This window comes from Physella acuta, unplaced genomic scaffold (assembly GCF_028476545.2).
Source record: "Physella acuta isolate Inbredline_101_S28 unplaced genomic scaffold, ASM2847654v3 ptg001891l, whole genome shotgun sequence".
Taxonomy (NCBI): domain Eukaryota; kingdom Metazoa; phylum Mollusca; class Gastropoda; family Physidae; genus Physella; species Physella acuta.
Window position 1 is genome coordinate 44927 of NW_026733396.1, and position 18967 is coordinate 63893.

Here is an 18967-nt window from a genome sequence, read left to right on the forward strand (position 1 = left end):
TTGCAGTCAAGTTGCTTTTTAAAAAGGATCTACTCATATTAAACATTGATTAATAGATCTGATAACACAAAATACCTAAACTAAATTTATTCATAATGTAACAAACATACCTATCAACAATTTCTATATTTAAAATATAAATGTACCAAATGTTACAAAACAACTAGTGTATAATATACAAAATGATTTAAAACAACTTTTAAAAATATATACATAAGATTTAATGCTTTATTTCAAAGATTTACACTTCATATAAGACAAAATATAAGATGCTAAAACATAATTCTGGTGAAAGATTAATGTAAAATGAATAAGTTACTGTAAAAATAATACAATTAAATAATGAATATGTAAGGAAATGAGAACCAAAAAGTAAAATATCTGTTGTGCACCCTTTCTAAATCAGTAAATATATATTTTTGTCACTTGACAATCAATATAGCTGGTAACAGGTTTTTCTCATGTAGCTAATGCTGTATTATTAATACTATTATTAAGAGTTTACAAAAATAAATTTCATCTTAGGTTTTTGAAAAAACCCTTGAATACAGAATAATAAAATTATAACTTTTACAAGCTTTCAGTCATCTTTTCAGATTTAGAAATGAATTTTTCTTTTTTGTGTTTTTAACCTTTGTATAAATTTGAAAAAAGCAAATTTAATCAATTTCAATGTCAGTAATTGAAAAAAAAATAATTGTATAAGTATTGGGGTGGGGGAATTATTAAGTTTTAAATGAAATAGCTCAATTTGCACATTCGTAATATGATCTTTGATAAACAAATTATTTTTACAGAGTGTTTGCACTAGCCATGTACTGTATTATAAACTGCCAGTTATTTTAATACTGAAATTGGTCAAGTTCTGTTTAATGCTAACTCATTAAAGAACTCTGGCTGTACATTTTTAAGGAATAAAAAAATTTGGCACATCTGGATAACAGCAGAAGTTTAATGGTAGAATAGAGAATTTATTTAGAAAATTGTAAAATTGGTTGGTTGATAAGTTTTAGACTTACCAGTTGAGTTGAATACATCAATTTTTATTTGTAGCCATAAATAATACCAACAAAACAGATAGTTGAGATAGACTCTTACTACTTGGTATATATTGCAAAGTAAAAGCAAAAAAATTTAACAAATTGTGCATTTATATACATAGGCCTAATTATACACACAATTAGAAACATAGATGTAGATTATATGGCATATCTTCACTAAAAATAATTTTATAATTAATGCTAAAATGCAATTTATACTGATTGGAAAGAAAATATCACAGCTTTAAAATTCAATTCACAGTGAAGCAAGAAAGACTTAACTATTGGCTTAACAACATGTCAAATACAAAAGTAATACTGCGGTAAAAACTACAATTTATGAATACTGATAATATGTTTAATATAAAAATGTTATACTAAAATCTATAAAAATACTATATTTATGGAATTATTTTTATACGGGATTTCAATACATAATATACAATAACACCATTATGATTTAAAAAAAAAAACAACAAATGGTGAGTTAATTAACAAAATCAGTTTTTGGGAATTTTATACTTACAAACTAAACTTGGTTATAACTGGGTTCTATTTCAATCATTAGCATTGTAAATTTACATAAACACAATTGTTTTCGATTCGATTTATCCACACATTATTAAATGTCATTGTTCAACTAGCTTGTAACTCTTCTGGAACAACCTTGGCAGGCAGGACAGCACTTGATATGGATGGTGGGGACACCTCACTGGGAGATTGCCACCTCAAAATGTTGCTTCCCCTCCTCTTGAAAGCATAGGTAGGTTTATTTTTTGGTTTATAATCAGCACTCCTGATCACTAGAGGGTGGCCAGACTCTGAAGGGTTGAGTCCTGTTTTATCCTGGGCTTGTCTCTCTTCCTCTTCTAGCCTGGAGTAGTATTCAATAAACTTGCGCTGGCTGATAGGGTCCATTCTGCTCCAGACAAATGCTCCATGGCGCTAAAATATTTAAGAAAAAAATATTTCAGATGAATAAAGTGAACATGCATTAATCTGGGGTTGAAAAAAAAGTTGAAAAGAATTACTTTAAAGAATTTAAAAAAAGAAACTGTTAGGCCTTTTAGAGAAATTTATTTTCTTGACTTTTTATAAAAGTTTGTCTATTAAACTATATGGGTAATTGCTTATTTGAATCTCATTCTTTTCATTCTATTAATCTTTATAATATAATCTAACTAGCCCAGTTCCACTGATGTTTTAATACATAAAAAATAAATTAGCACTTTATAAAATATCCATGAACTAGAAATGAATGAGTTACACTTTTAAATATTTTTTTTTTTGGATATTTAAATTGATACTTTTCCAAGGTATTCCTATAACCTATTAGAAACAATTATTTGATGTGGACCACTACCTTGAATTTTAAAGTGACGCTTTAAATCTGGTCAGCAAGCTAACCAAACTACTAATAAATCAACAAAACGAGATAAAACATTTTTTATATACATTTTCAAGAGGAGTTGAAAAATATTAAGAAATATTCAAGAAGATAGTTGTGATATTTTAAAGAGTAATGAAATTTTCTTCAAGTAATTGTTTGAAAAAAAAAAACCCAATAATTTTTAGTTATTGAAATTTTTTAAAAACATTAGGAAAGTTAACTCTGAAAAGAAAAATTGATACTAATTTCAAACTGAAAAATTTAACAAAAGTAAATAAATAAATAAGCCATTTAGAGATAGTCATTTTGAAAGTATATTTTGTATTATTCTTCAGGAAGGTAAATAGTCAATGGTCAATCATCCATTTTTCTCAGCAATTTTTTATGAAAGTTCTATTAAATAATGTACACCGTTTAATCTATAAACTTCTTTTATCTTTACAGCAGCATTGCAAACCCTTGAAAATTAGAAAAAAAGGAAAATTAAAAAAAGATTTTACGTATGTAACAATTAAAAAATGCACTGTATCTGTTATAAAACATGAATTATATGAACCACTAAGTTATTAGGTAAGCTAAATAACATGAAAGTTTCATTTCTTACTTTTCCTCTGTTTGGATAATTTGGGTCCCTCCTGCTGTTATACTGATGCTCATAAGAAATGCTTTCATTGAAAAATCTTTGTGACCCATCTTTTTCTCGTAGAAAGTTTACAGGAACTAGATAATGAAAGAATTCAAACAAATGTAATGCAACTAACCAAAGTGCAAACAACCGACTCAAAATTAACGTGCGCTATTTTTAGCTTTCGAAGACAATGAACACATCAAGGAAAATTGGAGTTTAAATCAGAATAGTTTAAAATACTCTGTAGCACTCGGACATAAATGTTTCTATTATCTATCAATGTTTATTAAATTCCCAGTCAGATCTAAGAAAATTAAAAAGTGGTAAAACAATAATTTACAAGCAACGTACCAGCCCCGACAGCTGAATCTCTGGTCTTGCTGGCTGTGTGTCTTCCTGCTGGAGGAGGGAGGTTACCCTGTCTGTAGTTGTAATGTATCCTGTAGTGGGTATCCTCCGCATATGGGGGTGTCATCAGGGTACCTGGGTTTGCACGTGCTGGCCACCAATTTCCTTCTTCATGTTTCAGATCATGGGTGTAGACCTTTAATAGGATTTTCACAAATAGAACATCATCATGCAATTTTTTTTTAATTTTAAAAGTAAAGTTACCCTTTCAGACAAGAAGATTGATGGTGAAGATGAAATAGATGAAATGCTCCTGTGACTTTAGTATATGAGTCAGATTATCATCAGAGCTGGGTGGATACAAGGGCATCTTAAGTACTCAAGTAAAGGAGTGCTCTACAAACAAAGCCACACCATCCCATAATTTATTACGAGTAGTTTGTCTCAATAAGGGTCATCCATAAATGATGTAATGTAAGGGGTGTACATGTAAATACAATTGTTGAGAAACACTTTATCACATGACAAGAAGAACATAAAATACAAAATAAAATAAAAGAATAACAAAATATACATTTTTTTCCCTTACATTGCAAATTGGCTCACAAAGGAGTCTCACATTCTTATCAAGAAAGCCACATGATGTTGGTTGAGGTTTATGAGCTCGATGATCTAACATAACTCCTGGAAGAGTTCGGGTGTTTCTTAGTTGCTTTTTAGTTTCAACAAAACCGTTTTCAGTATTTGGTGTGTATAGTGGAGATTTGGGTGTTTGAGGTTCAAATGAAGCCGAATATGGTAGAGCTTGAAATTTGGGATGTTCTGTTAATGCATCATCACTTATCACACGAAATGTATCTGGACTTAAAAAAAAAGGAAACAATTAAAATTAGTTTTAAAATCTGTAATAAAATTAAAATTTAGAATCAAAGAAAATCACAACATTCACACTGTTTTCTGTAATCATTACAAATGTGATTTTAGTATGTATGTGATACAAATAAACCCATGATATCAAATGCATGTTGTGAAGAGAAATCTAAATGCCTGAATCACATCCTTTCATCTCATGTAGGCTACATAAGATGACTTTTTCAATGGACTCTTTATTTCAGTCTTTCCCTTCCCTCCTACTCTATTCAATGGAAGTTTGGTAACTCAAAACACAAAATTCAAATAAACTGGGGGTGGGGGATTCTATGTGTGTTTGCATTCAATATATATACAAGTTTATGTGAATATATTAGACCATAATTGTGTGCTACAAACAGTATTCTCTGAAAAAAAAATTACAAGGAAAGTACCTTTAAAGTAACTACAAGACACACCACAGGCTAATGCTAAACCTGCATCTATAACCAACCCCTGTTTTCTACATTTTGATGCTAAACCTAGATCATATTATACAGACAATGTTAATTTTCTATATTAAAATTTCAACCCCTTTGTAAGTTTGTATTAGACTTGAAGCTAGACCGGCACCTATTAATCACACTAAGTCACTTTACCTAGACCTAGAGCTGAATGAGCATAGGAACCTTAGTTTATTAATAACATACATACAGAGACACAGAGTCCATTTCATGATTTTATCTTTATATATAAGATTAATAATTTTCTAATTTGATGTGAGATATTTATTATTCAAAGTTTAAATTGTTGAATAAAACTTAAACAGTACAATAGCCTGCAATAAGTCTATTAAAAACAACAACAAAAAAATACATTAAATACTAAATCTAGGCCTATGGATGTGGTCATCCATAAATGACGTCACGCTTTTTAAAAATGACTTTTACCTCCTCCCTCCCATCCATCATACATTGTCACAAAAAGCCAGACCCCCCCCCCCTAAAATGACATACACCTCAGCCTACAACTCCCCTCAAAATTGCAGTTGAATTTTTCTTAAAAAAAATCTATACTTTTCCAAAATCTTGTCTGAACTCTGTCAACATAGAGTATTTTAATCAATTCCTATTACAATTTATTAAAACCGTTTTCTAAAACATGAAATAAAGCTAAAACACATTTTCTAACATTGCTTTTTTATAATGCATCAGTGTGTCGTCACACCATCTGACCCCCCCCCCTCATTTCACACCGTCAAAAAATTACAGACCCCCTCCCCCCCCCCCCGACGTCATTTATGGATGACCCCTATGTACTAATTTACTAAATAATAATATACTATAATAATACATTAATTTATTTTATTATTTCAATAGTACAATTAATTTTAATAATAGGGCATTTCATTAGGGCAAAATTTTAAATTAAGTAAATTTTAATGCACGCGAGCCAGAAAGTATTCAAGAGGCCCATTAAATAATTTAAAAAGCATGCACTGCGTAGTTACAATTAATAGGGATATAAAATCCTGTCTGTCTTGATTTGTCTTATGAAAGTGAAACATCCGGTTATAACTTAGCCTTACTTAGTACTTAGGCTTGATGAAAATAAATAGAAATGTAAAATGTAGCCTTTAAACTCAACAAATTATTTTCAAGTTCTCTGGATTTGCAACTTTTATAGCATTGATTCTAAAAATGTCTGAATTAATTCTAATTTTTTATTATTTTTACGGTCGCTTTGTTTGCTAAATCTAAAAAAGCACGTTTTTATACCATGTCAACAACATGATTATGATGGAAGGATTTTCTTTTCATCAACTCGTTAACCTCCATTAAAAAAAACTTTAAAAAAACCTTACTTATATTTTTCAGGAACTTTCTTTTTACGCTGTATTGGAGGAATAAACATAGTCATTTTGAAATTATATTCAATGACTATTAAATATAAGAATTAAGATAAGTTGTAGATTTTCAATAGACTAGATCTATAACAATGAGTGAGTACGATGATAACAGTATCTTGCTGCCATACTTAAACGTTGCTATGAGACAGCCGGAAGTACTCCAGCTTTTGGTCCTTAGTGACTTGTAAACATTATGGCGGCGATGATTCGCTTAGCTGGAGAAATTAATACCTTAATTGCTGGAGTTTATGATAAAAAAAAGTAAGAGTACTTTTTTTTGCTCCAGAATTTTGTGAATATCTTCTTTCTTTTTGTGGTTCTTTAATGATATAGCTTAACTTAACTGACGCAAAACTGAAAACAAAACAAAAATATTCATTAAAGTAAAAACTACTACTACTACTAGTTATTACTAGTACTACTAGATCTAGAATCTAGTACTGTACACTACCCACATACAATACAATACTAACATCACAATTGAATTTTACATGACAAGACCGTCACGAAGACCATGCTTCAGTCATAGTTAGAATAACATAACAATAATAACAAAAATGAAATAACTTTAATAACCTCTGCCATCAAGCTACCAAAACCACTACTAAAGCATTCTATGGTTTATATATTATACTTTATACTATACCCATGTGATTGCCATGTGACTTATTTATTATGTTAGGTTTATTATTAAAACTAATGAAACCTTGTTCTAAATTGATTGGAATGTAGTTATGTTTGAACAATATTAGCAATAACTTATCATGCTTGCATCTTTGTTCTTAATTTAGTGTAGCAGAGGTAGTCCGCCAGAAAGAGTATGCAGCAGCTGTCAAAATTCAGTCATGGTTCAGGGGCTCAAGAGTGAGATTCTACCTAAAGTAAGATGCTTGTTTTAATTAAATTTTTTGATTATCTGAATACAATTAACAAAAAGTAATTCTTTACATATATATAGATATATTTTTATTATTAAATTTTTTTCCCAGACATTTAAACCATTCTGCCACAATTATCCAAAAAACATGGAGGGGATATTTGGGCAGAAAATTCTGCAGAATTTTAGTAAAGGTTAGTACAGACATGCCATGAAGTTGGTCATTTTTCTTATTGAGGATAACATAGTTTTAAAGGTCGGCGTGGTCTAGTCGGTAAAACTCATGGTTGCTAAACCGAAAAGTCTCGAGTTCGAACCCTCGGGCAGATGAGGCTCGTTAGCTGGGGACAGCCACTCTTCTAGGAGAGACAACTCCAAAAATAAAACAACTGCTGCCTTGTAGTTTGTTCTTGGTTGGACAAAGGCTATGGAAGCAAATCCAAAAAGAAAAGCAGGCTGAATTCGGAGTCAATGGCCTCAATGGCGCATAACCAGTTGACACGTAATCCTTAATTGTGATGGAAGCATGGTCCAGTCGGCAAAGCTCATGGTTGATAAATTTGAAAAAGAAAGTCTCGAGTTCAAACCCTCTGGCAGATAAGGCTCGATCCCTCCCAACACTAAAAATTAAGAACGAAGAAGAAGAAGAAGATAGTTTTAAAAAAAAAATGTGTTAATTTTGGATGATTATGTCCTTTTATTTTCTTCCACAGAATACATTATTTATAATTAAACTAAATTACTACAATGGAATGGCTTGCAAGGTAAAGTTTCAATTTATGTATTGTCAGGCTGTTAAACTCTTTTACTAATTTAAGTAAATATTCCTTTTTTTGTGAATGCCTATTTTAAAAAGAAATATTAAAAAAATAAAAGATCTAGAAATGATTGCACTGTATTAAGTATGAAAAAAAATGTATTGAAATACTTTTTAAAATGCTTTGATTTGATAACCATTTGAATGATGTGCATTTGCTCAGATTCAGAGAACATGGAGAGGCTACTATGCTAGAAAATATGTATTTAATTACTTTTCAAGAAAGAGATATTTGGAAGCTTTACAAGTCAAAAATGAACTCATAAGGTATGATTAAAGAAACCAGATGTTGATACTCGTGTTGAGTTACGCTGCTGACTGCTAGAAAACTAGGGTCATTAGCATTACAGGACTGTAATATTTAAGCAAGTGGACAAATATTTTAAATCTATAAGTGTCAAAAAGACAGGGAAAAAAATGTTGGCATGTTGGTAAAAGCTAGTTTGTTGGTCAGTGTGTTAGGAAAAGTTTAGGGTTGTTATTTGTTATAGAAAGTCAGGAGAGTTATATGAGATCTGGAAATTTATAAAGTTGCTGTTGAGTAGTGTGTCAACAAAGTCATGATATTGCACCTAATTTTCTTCTTTTTAGATATTGTAGTTATAGTCGCCCATTAAGTTCAAATAATATCTTGTATGATTACTTCATATAATTGATCCATTGCCTCACTGTATTGAAAAAATATTGTACCCAAATCCTTTAGCAGTAATCATCTTTTAAAATTTGGTAAACAGGTCAGAATTGGCAGATTTTGCTGAACAGCAGCTGGCAGCAAGAAAACGAGAGGAGGAGAAAAGTGCCAAGCAGCGTAAAGCGTATGAGGCCAGGAAACAACATCATCTTGTCAGCACTTACGTCATACCTGGTGTATATAACTCACCATTTTTACTGTAAGTACTCACCACTTAAACTAAATACCTAGAGTTGTAAGTTATAATTAAATGTCAGTTGATATTTTGAATTCTCATTTAAATATATTAAAAATATCTCTATCTTTGAGTTGCTTTTTAAGACAAACACATTTGATAAGTAATCTGTAATTTTCTTTTATTTTGAAAGGCAATTGACATTAAAATAAATTTTTGACACTGTTTTAGTGTTTACAACCTTTATTGCATTTTGTTGGCTCAGGTATCCCACAGAGATGGAATTCTTGCTGCGTAATGCTCAGCCTCTATCTCATAAAAAGAAGAAAACAAACAAATGTAAATTTGATCCATCATGCTCAAGTTATTCTTCTCTTGTACCCAAAACTCTACCTCCTCTGATCAAGAAACCAAAGGTTAGTTCAAATTATAATTACTTTGGATTTTAAATTACAAAGTTTTACATTAATTCTTTAATAAAATATTAAAATTTATTTTCATTTGATACTTATGAAAAATTAAACCACCGTATTTATTCCTTTGTCTAAGAGAATCATATATTTATACAGTAATGCTTCTACATCTACACATCTATTTCAAATTATCAAAGGTATTTGTCATTGAGAATTATTTGCTTTTCTATAAACTGTTAATACATGTTCTGATTTCTCAAAGGGTCCATTCAGGGAGCCTGAAGAAGTACAGAAACAGAGGTACAAACCTTTCCAGCCCTCATTACGAGTGGCCACTGATTTTTACTCGCTCGAGAAAGCCAGGAAGAAAATGAAAGATGAAGAGTGGGTTACAAGATTAAATGACAATATGTGAGTAAACTATTTATTCTATTTTAACAATTGTTCAATCTATGCATATTACAGTTTTATTTAAATAATTGTCAAGTGTATATATACTACATGTTTTTTAATTATACAGTTGTTAAATGTGTGTATACTACATAATTCTATTTTTTTAAAAAGTTTTGTGTAAATGACATTGTTAAATCTGTGCATACTACATTTTTCCGATTAAATAATTGGTAAGTGTATATACACTACATAATATTAGTTAAACAATTGTTAACTGTGAGTATACTACAATATTCTGTTTCGTTTTGAAAAATAATTCTTTTTTTTTTTACAAACAAAGCATACTTATAGGAATTCATAATATTTTTTTTTTCAGTCTTCAACCCTTTACACACCGATTTGTTCCATATGAGCCTCTGCTTCATACGACAACAAAGTTTGGCCATATTGATTACGGAACTAAATTCTTTAGAGAAAGATGTGTAGAGAAATTTTTAAGCCCTCAAGTAAGTTGGACAAAATGCATTTTGCTCTCTTTTGGGTCATCCATAAATGACACCACAATCAGTGTTTCCTCCAGACTTTTTTGTCTGGGGGTGGCACTTGATCTTTTCGGGGGTGCACAGTGGTGGACGGACACTGGTAAAAGTATATGTTTTCTATATAAATTCCATTTTGTTCGGGGGTGGGGGTGGAGAGATGCCTGGAAGAAACTCAGATCACAATCACATTAATTTGGGTAATTTTTTCTTCATAAGATTATTTGTTGTAAAAGTTTAAGCCTAGTAGTGTGATGTCATATACAGATGACCCCTTTGCAAAAATTAATATTAAATCTTTTTTTTTTTCCATATCTGGTAGATTTTCTGTTATTTTATTTTAATTATTATTATTGAGTAGATAGTTTGGATTATAATCATCACTTTTGCTTTTTAAAAAAAAAATTTAAGGTTCATTTTTATACTGTTACTAATTGTGAGGTGTAATTAATGCAATCATTTTTTTGGTTTGTCACACCAATATAAAATTAGCTTTAATTTGAAATTAAGTTATCATTTTGTAAGTAAAAACATTACGCAATTTTAAATACCATGAAGCACCATACCACTACACCTTACTATTAGTATTTATCAGTTTGTAGACTTAAATGAAACTCACATTACATTATAAATATTCATTCTTAATGTTATAAATCTGTCAAGAATTACCTAAAATGTTGTAAAAATTAGAAATTATTGTTTATATTGAACATATTTTTCTCTTCAGGATTTTAAATCTCAAGTACCACCTATACCAGTTTTTGATAAATTCAATGACACATACTCATGTGGACAATATTGAGTCTGGAAAATGAATATTCACAGGAAAATAAAAAAGTACGGAGTGGCAATTGACAATAATTCTTTTGCAGCCTGATATGTTTAAAAAGTGTTGAAACTGTTTAAATCATATTTGTTGAAAGAGTTCACTATAACATCCCAATAGTCTTTGATTTTTTCCAAATTAATCAACACTTTAAGTATTTCAAATGAACGATGAAAAAAGCAAATCTTCTGATTTAATGTTTTACAACAAGACATTTGCATTATTATAAGTTAATTTATTTTTAAAAATCATATTCAACTTCCAGAAGAGCTTTATAATTCCAATGCTTGTTAAAATATCTAACTCTAAGAAAGTATAAATGAACTAAACATATATATATATATACAACATCTCATGAACTTTCAGTGACCAGTTACTTAAATGTCTGCATGTATAACCTGGTTACTACTGTTTTTTTTATTTATGTCACATTTAACTGCGCATAAGAAATTGTTAAGCTTATTGATAACCACATAATTAGTTGAAGATAATGTTTTAAGTTAAAAAAAATGCCCTGTACTTTTCGTTAAAACATTAGCTAATTAAGGTAATAACATTCACACCTGTAAATATAATGGTTATTCCCTTCTTAATGATTATAAAAACCATTGAGGTATAATGAACTACAGTTGTCCTGTAATATTTATAAAATTAAACCTGTTTAAGTATATACATTTACCATTTTTTAATATGAATTTTGATATGATTTGTTTTTTAATAAATTATTTGTTGTACAAAACTTTATGACATCAAGTACATTATAATGTGTATATATATTTATTTGGGGGAAAAAAGAAAACAGATCATGTACTTGGTATTTAGAAAAACCTTTCTATTACACTATGAATAAAGCAATTTAAGATGTTTTTCCATCATTGATCTCCTAGTTCTTCCTATTTCATGTGAATCTTTGTGCAATAATTTTAATTGTTGAAAAACAGGTGAGGTTTCTGTCATCAAATAAATGTTTTTTTAAAAAAATGTTCAGATGGAAATTAAATAAAGTCTATTTTGCATTCCATTGCTTTAATACAGCCAGGATAAAGCTAACATTAAAAACCACTTTAAACATTCCCATATATCTTTTATGAAGTTTTAAATTAGAGATGTGTTCAGGTTGCTTACCACCATTATCACAACACTGTTTTATCTTATTAAAAAAGTGCTCACATGGGCTTTTATATATTAGGATATCACAGGTCTTTATTAAAGCTGAAATCATATATATTAAAAATAAAAACACATCTACTGTCTAAACAGTCAACATCAGAAAACAAAAAAGTATTACAACAAAAAAACTTTAATGAATCCATTTTTTATATTATAACAATCAATACTATGTACAAACAACCACAGTGTGTATGTGCATAATCAAATAATGATATTTAAAAAAATATATACATTTAATTTTATCACAGTTTTTACTGTAGTATTAAGTTTTGTGTCAGAATAATAACTCAAGCTGAACTGTGACAAGTTACACCTTATTCTGTTGAAAAAAATTCAAAATGGTCTACAAAATTTAAAATAATAGGCCTACAATTTTTTGTTATAGTGTGGCATCTACTTTTTAAAAAAAAACTTACTGCAATAGAAAAAAATTGTACTTTCTGAAAAAAAAAAACGAAATCAAAATATAGTTATATGAATTTAGATTAAATTCTTAGCAGGGGTTAGTCCTGAAATCAAATTAGCAGTACAGAATTTTGAGATCATGGTTCCACTTCTGTCTTCTCTTCATTTTCTGTCTCTTTCTTTTCCCATTCCAACCGCAACTCTGATGAAACCTCAGTGAATAATTTATCCCATGTCCATTCTTTGTCATCCTGGAATGATGTGTAAAAACTTAATGTGTGAACATACACACAAAAAAACTTGTCAAACATTGAACAATTGTTGTTAAAAAATATAAGAAATAATTAGACAAACTTTTTATGTAACTGAAAACAACAACCTACTTCTATTATGTCCTCTGATGGCGAAAGAGTTTTTGTTAGTAGCTTGAGATCTATTTCATTATCCTACATGAGATAAAACAAAGGTAAATTTTCAAAGTTAGAAAAATAGCTTTTAAATGTGCTTAGGTTCTTAGGAGTAGCATGAGTAGGAAATAATGGGCTTAAAAATTACACCAAATGTTAAAAATAATGTGTACTAAAGGAGATATGAGCGCATGAACAGAACATGCTAGGCGAAAAGGACCTGTGTAAACTTAGCAATGGAATAGAACAAACTAGGCTAAAAAAAAACCTATGTAAACATACCAATGTTAAAAATGCTGCCTGCTTGAGAAGATCTGTGTCCAGTTCCCTGTATGTCGCGACTCTGTTGACAGCAACACTGTGGGTGGAGCAGCCAGGAAAATGTTAACAGCATGAACCAAAAATATTGTTTAAAATAAATATTGTAAAAATAATTAAGTAGCTGCAGTTGTCGCTTAAAATTTAATTCAGGACCTAAAGACTAACACTGACTAACAGAGATGAAAATAGTACTTCAAATTCCACTTGTGAACTTGCATACTTTTTATGGCACAGATACGTACTTTGGAGCTAAAGCAACTTTACTTGTGAAGTCTTCTTCAACATTCTCTTCTAATTCTGGGATGATGGGTATATCTAAAACACACAGTAGATAGATTTAGAAAAAATAACCTTTGAATTTGACTTTTAAGAGATGATAACCTAGAGAACATTTCAGATAAGGGACATAATTAGAAAATAGAAAACATTTCAGATAAGGGACATGACCAGAAAATAATTAACTCCCCTACACTGTTATATAACAATGACATTTAGGATACATAAAAAAAGAAAAATTAAAGTATGTAAAACATTGTTATGTTTTTCAAAGCAGGCAAAATGTCCTCACCACTTTCAGAATCATCATCTTTATCTGAGTTCTTTTTATTGAATCTATCACTGGAAAACAGGTAAAAATAAATAAAAATAATATGATGTTTCTAAAAACATAGGCCTAAATCAACATATAGATCTAGAAAGATTTTTCTTTTTCTAAATGAATAATATATGTATGTAGAACAAACAGGCATACTAGGCTACCATACAATTGGGGCGTAGTTTAATTACTTGACCAAATTAAACATTTTTTATTATTATTCATAGAAAGCAAAAGATAAAATAAACTGATAAAGAGCTATTTAATAAAAAAAATAAAATAAAAAGCTCCATCATTTCCCCATAGGCCTGATGTTGACCAATATTATACATGTGGTATCAGGCGGCTGATATGACAGCTCTCAAATGGTCATGTTGACACTTTATCAGGTGCATTTAATTAATGGTGTTTTGACAAGCCCTGACATGCACCAGGGGATTAAATAGCATCATGTATTTTACTTCTGCTGAAAGTTTAGGCTGAACTAACTGGCTTACATTACATAGGCTAATTTTTTTTTCAGTCTAGGTCATTATAAAATTAACACACTACCAAATTAAAGATGAAAGCTCCATCAACAATTTATAGTTGGAATTGAAAGAAGTAATTTATAGTAATGTTACTTTGTAAAATATAGTTTTTTTTAAAAAAAAGCAAGGCTATAGAGACCAACATGATCATTGCTGTTGAATTAATCTTACTTTAAATAGTTAGACAGCTTATTAGTTTTTTAATTTATTTAAAATTATAAAAATATAAGCAGGCAAGCTATGATGTAATTTTTATATTAGTAACGGGAAATATTATTTGTAATACACCAATTATGTTCATATATAAATAAACAAGCAAACATGTCCATAAGTGCCTTCACCACTGAAACAATAAATGTGTTTATATCTGTTTGACACTGGAAAGTCATAACAACTTGCTATCTATCAGACCTAATTTTAATTAGATTAATATAAGATTTTTAGTAAGATTAATGATCTTCTAATGAAAATTACATTTCTTTCTTTTAATATTCTTTAATACTAACAAACCGACAAAATGGATTTATATCCACAAAATAAGCTATACTCTTTACCTACAATGTGTTATAATTTTTCATTAACCTATAGTTTTTTTTTACTATAGACATTGCAGAAGCAGGAATTGTTTTGTAGGTTAATACACGTTTGTAAGAAATATAGATAACAGATTAAAAAATTAAATGACTAAAATTCTGATAATATATTTGAAAAGCTTTACATACTATAAACAATCAATCAAGGGTATTATATAGCCTAACAAACAGACAAAACAATACAGTTTGGAATTTAGATTGTCCACGGTAAAACAATGTAAAAGTATTAGTTCAAAAGTAAAAGTGTAGCAAAATACATTTAAAATTTATTTTCCAACAATAATTTTAGTAATTTAACTGAAAGTTCAGGTCTAAAACACTGCAGAGGTTGGAAAACTACTTTTGTGTTTTTATCTTTTTTATCTTTTGTTTCATTAAAGGAATAGGACCAAAATTTAAAATTATTGTTTTTAAAGATAAAACAGTATGGTAAATATTTTAAAAAATCTAGAGTGCAATACTCTTGTAACTGCTTACACTTAAGAAAATGTTATCATTGAGATTATAGGTAAGTGATAAAGTGAAAGATAACATGCAGCTCTAAGTAGCAACACACTATGACAAGTTGGACTTAAAAAGTTAAAATATATCTATAATTGTTGATGTCATATTTATTAGAATTCAATAAAGGGTTGGAATATAACCATCATTCATAAAAGATAACTTGAAGCTTGATAAGTCAGCAATATAATAATTAATATCATATAAAGAAATAGTTTTAAAAATTAATATTCAAGAAAATAGTATAAATAAATGAATTATTTCAGAAGTATTTAAGAAGATAATATAAAAAAAATAGTTAAAACTAATAAATAAAATATAAATGTTGAAAAGAAATAAAAACAAAATATTCTCAAAGTGAAACTGATGTGAAATTTGGTTCACCCCAGACTTACTCTTCCACTGTTTCAAATCCTTCCCCTAACTGCCTGGCTCTGAAAACATGGACTCACCAAAGTTTATTTACAAGAACATAAATCAAAACAATAATAATAAAACAAGCTCATCACCTTTGTCTACAGATAAATGTAAACAAGGGAACTTCAATATGAAGTATTTTATTATACACTATCTATTGTCACTGACAAAATGTATAAAGAAAGATAGTAATGAATATAAGAAATGATATGGGCATTGGTTATGGGCTGAATACAAATTCTGTGTCATTTCAACTCTCCCCTTGTAACCAATAAAATAACTTTAAAAAATTATCTTAGCAATTTTCAAACATGTATTTAAATTTAAAGTTGTATTAGATGTAAGTTTATTAAACTTTTGAAGCACATTTAAAAATAAAAAAAAAAAGAGAAATAGCAGGAACATATCAAATCATAGACACTAAATGTAAAAGCACATTTAAGCAGACAAATAAACTAACTTTGTGAACGCAGTCTTATTTTTTTTTAGAACATAATATAAAAAAATACAGATTAACCACTTTAATGAGATTACACTAAAAATGAAATGCAGCATATGAAAACATCAAATTTTTTATTAAAAGCAGAATAAGTCTGTATATAATATAATTTACCTATCATTTTTAAAAAACTGATATTTAACAAATGCTAAAACAGTTTTACAGTAGTAAATAATGTCACGTTTTATCATTATTCAAGAAATAGTTATTTGAACAGCCATTCCAATGCTAACAAATGGCAGTACTATGAAATTCTTACCGTGGTTTTCTTGCAGGTGCATCTTCACCCCAGCCTGACACAGCCTTGTTGGGTCTTCCAGGTGGACCATCCTAGATAATGGTGAGACAAATTACTTGCAAGTAATGCAAGTGTGTTATTGTTGATGGGACAATGAGGTCATATGGTACTGAACTTGATTGTTAACCCTAACATATGGAGCGCACCCAGGTAAATGGAATGTGACTCCAATAATAGAAAGTAAAGATGTATAGGCATAGAAATTTTTTTTTATAGATATTTGAAATTTATACTTTAGCCACCATCTCCTCCCCCCCCCCTGACAAGAATGTCTGAATGAAACACTGTCTCTTTATGCGCCAATGTCACAGAAACAGGTGTACTCTACTTCATCTAATCGGGTGAAAATGAAAAGTAACTCAGATAGTTTAAATAGGCAAAAAATTAAGGCTAAAAAAAAACAATAAAACTTTAGATTCATTCTGGACTACACTGGGAAAGGTCAAGAAAGGGATTACAATGCATGAGCAACCCATGATCTCTTTATCTAATATCCTGGTAATCAGTTGGAGTTGGAGAAGATTTCACTTTAAGGATTTCACTTTTTTGGTTGCATCCTTTGCAATATATTTTTTAAAGCCTTTTTTACTTACTATAGCAATGTAATTTTTATACAGCAAATGATCACACAGTATAAAAATAAGTAGGCCTATATATAATATCTAATAGGATAAATAGCCTATTTCACAGTGAATGATTGTGTATTGATGTCAAAAGGATGAAATTCCTTATCCATATATACATAGGGTCTATCAAATTGTAGCTATACTATTTTGAATGAATGCCACCAAAAACAAAACTTCGAAAATAAATTAGAAAGAACTAGACTTCTATACCCTTTTCAGAAAAAACAAAACAAAATTACGAGAATACTTATAATATGTGTCCATTATTTGCCATTTAATAACATAAATAAAATGAAATTTTAAAAATAGTATGTAATGTTTGAATAGGCTAGCTACTTACTGAAGGTTTCTTTTTATTGGATGTTTCAGTAGCTAATACCTCTTCATCTAGATTTGGTGCAGGGTTATTTGTAGCCTGTGCAGCTCGTCTTCCAGATTTAGGACCCTGCAATTGTTAATTCGTAAAGGTTAGATTACTTTAGTTAAGTTAGAATTAAATTTAAATAGTGGCCCACTTAATAGATAGTCTTATTATTTTTTATGTGAATTCATATCACTTGTTTTTATAATAATAATAATAATAATAATAATAATAATAAAATATGAATACAATAAAAAAATTTTTAAAATTTACAAATTATAATCCAGATCGGTAATCTATCGTTTTAGGTACGTAAAATCGCCCGCGACTAGTAATGTGAAAAACAGGTGACTCCTTACATTTTAATAATTATTTCGCATTTTGAGGAGGATTTATGTTTTGAAAAATACAAAAATGTTTCCTTGTTTCATTTATGTACCTGTTTTTAAACAATTGAATTAAAACTTTTCAGTAATAAATGAACACCAGCGATGTTTCCAACAGATGCAACCATGCTCATTTACTATAGCAGCCATCTTGTTTAAGTTTTATTTTTATAGACATAGGGCCTATAGCGCAAGATTCAGGCGGAAGTCACTCTATTTTACAAATGGCTGCTGTTTATATAGCAAATCTTGCTTGCAGACACTGCTGTTTAAAGTTAATTTCTGGCCTATATTGATATATTTAGCCATTGATTAAGGTTTATTATTCATTTATCTATAATATTTGACACAAACATATCACAATATACTTCTATTACAGCCTTGACAATGAGGTAACGTTTTCGTACATTAATAGCCGCGGGCGATTTTACGTACCCAAAACGATAGATTACCTCCAGATCTAGAATCAGATGAGATTCTAGATCTAGATGTTTAGTTTATAGGATAGTAGTATGTTGGTTTACTTATTATAATTAATTAGAATCTCGGGAATGTTGATTTTAAGTAGGTAGATCTAGATCTAATTATTAAATCTCAAATATTTACTAAATATTTACTTTTTTCTGCGCTGTACCGAATCCTAATCCGTCAGCCTCCATTTTGACGCTAAGGAATACTATGGAATTCAAAGGGAGCCATCATTGTTTGCAACTAGATCTAGATCTAGATCTAAATCTATGTCTCAGTTATTTCTTTCTTTTATAGTTCAGTAATGTTATGCAAAATAATTTTAAAATTTAGCATATTAAACAAAAACTAAATATATTGAACAAACAAGCACAAGTTTAGCTACATTTATTTAAAAAAGTGACTACATTTATTCGTTAAATATGGTACATCTTTTTTATAAATGTTTTATCTATAAATACCATGCGGCCTCACATAACCTTGTTTCGTTTTCTC

General features: G+C 29.4%; 3 protein-coding genes across 3 annotated transcripts; 1 reads left to right on the forward strand and 2 right to left on the reverse strand.

Moving 5' to 3' along the window:
* Window positions 1-208: 208 nt before the first annotated feature.
* On the reverse strand, window positions 209-6297 carry LOC131931098 (uncharacterized). Its single transcript, XM_059287806.1, has 5 exons — window positions 6120-6297; window positions 3996-4269; window positions 3410-3602; window positions 3035-3150; window positions 209-1985 (listed from the first exon to the last, which is right to left on the reverse strand). The coding sequence occupies exons 1-5, from the start codon at window positions 6173-6175 to the stop codon at window positions 1677-1679; spliced, it is 948 nt and encodes a 315-aa protein (XP_059143789.1). The 5' UTR covers window positions 6176-6297; the 3' UTR covers window positions 209-1676.
* A 37-nt stretch (window positions 6298-6334) lies between these two features.
* Window positions 6335-11770, forward strand: LOC131931100 (spermatogenesis-associated protein 17-like). Its single transcript, XM_059287807.1, has 10 exons — window positions 6335-6425; window positions 6956-7045; window positions 7154-7235; window positions 7755-7805; window positions 8022-8125; window positions 8593-8748; window positions 8990-9140; window positions 9400-9548; window positions 9907-10036; window positions 10797-11770. The coding sequence occupies exons 1-10, from the start codon at window positions 6358-6360 to the stop codon at window positions 10869-10871; spliced, it is 1056 nt and encodes a 351-aa protein (XP_059143790.1). The 5' UTR covers window positions 6335-6357; the 3' UTR covers window positions 10872-11770.
* Window positions 11771-12472: 702 nt separating this feature from the next.
* Window positions 12473-18730, reverse strand: LOC131931101 (intraflagellar transport protein 43 homolog A). The gene is made up of 9 exons (XM_059287808.1): window positions 18622-18730; window positions 17598-17702; window positions 16593-16663; window positions 15813-15851; window positions 13767-13816; window positions 13441-13513; window positions 13160-13235; window positions 12854-12916; window positions 12473-12721 (listed from the first exon to the last, which is right to left on the reverse strand). Exons 1-9 carry the CDS (start codon window positions 18661-18663, stop codon window positions 12608-12610), a joined length of 633 nt encoding a protein of 210 aa, XP_059143791.1. The 5' UTR covers window positions 18664-18730; the 3' UTR covers window positions 12473-12607.
* Between the last annotated feature and the right edge of the window lie 237 nt (window positions 18731-18967).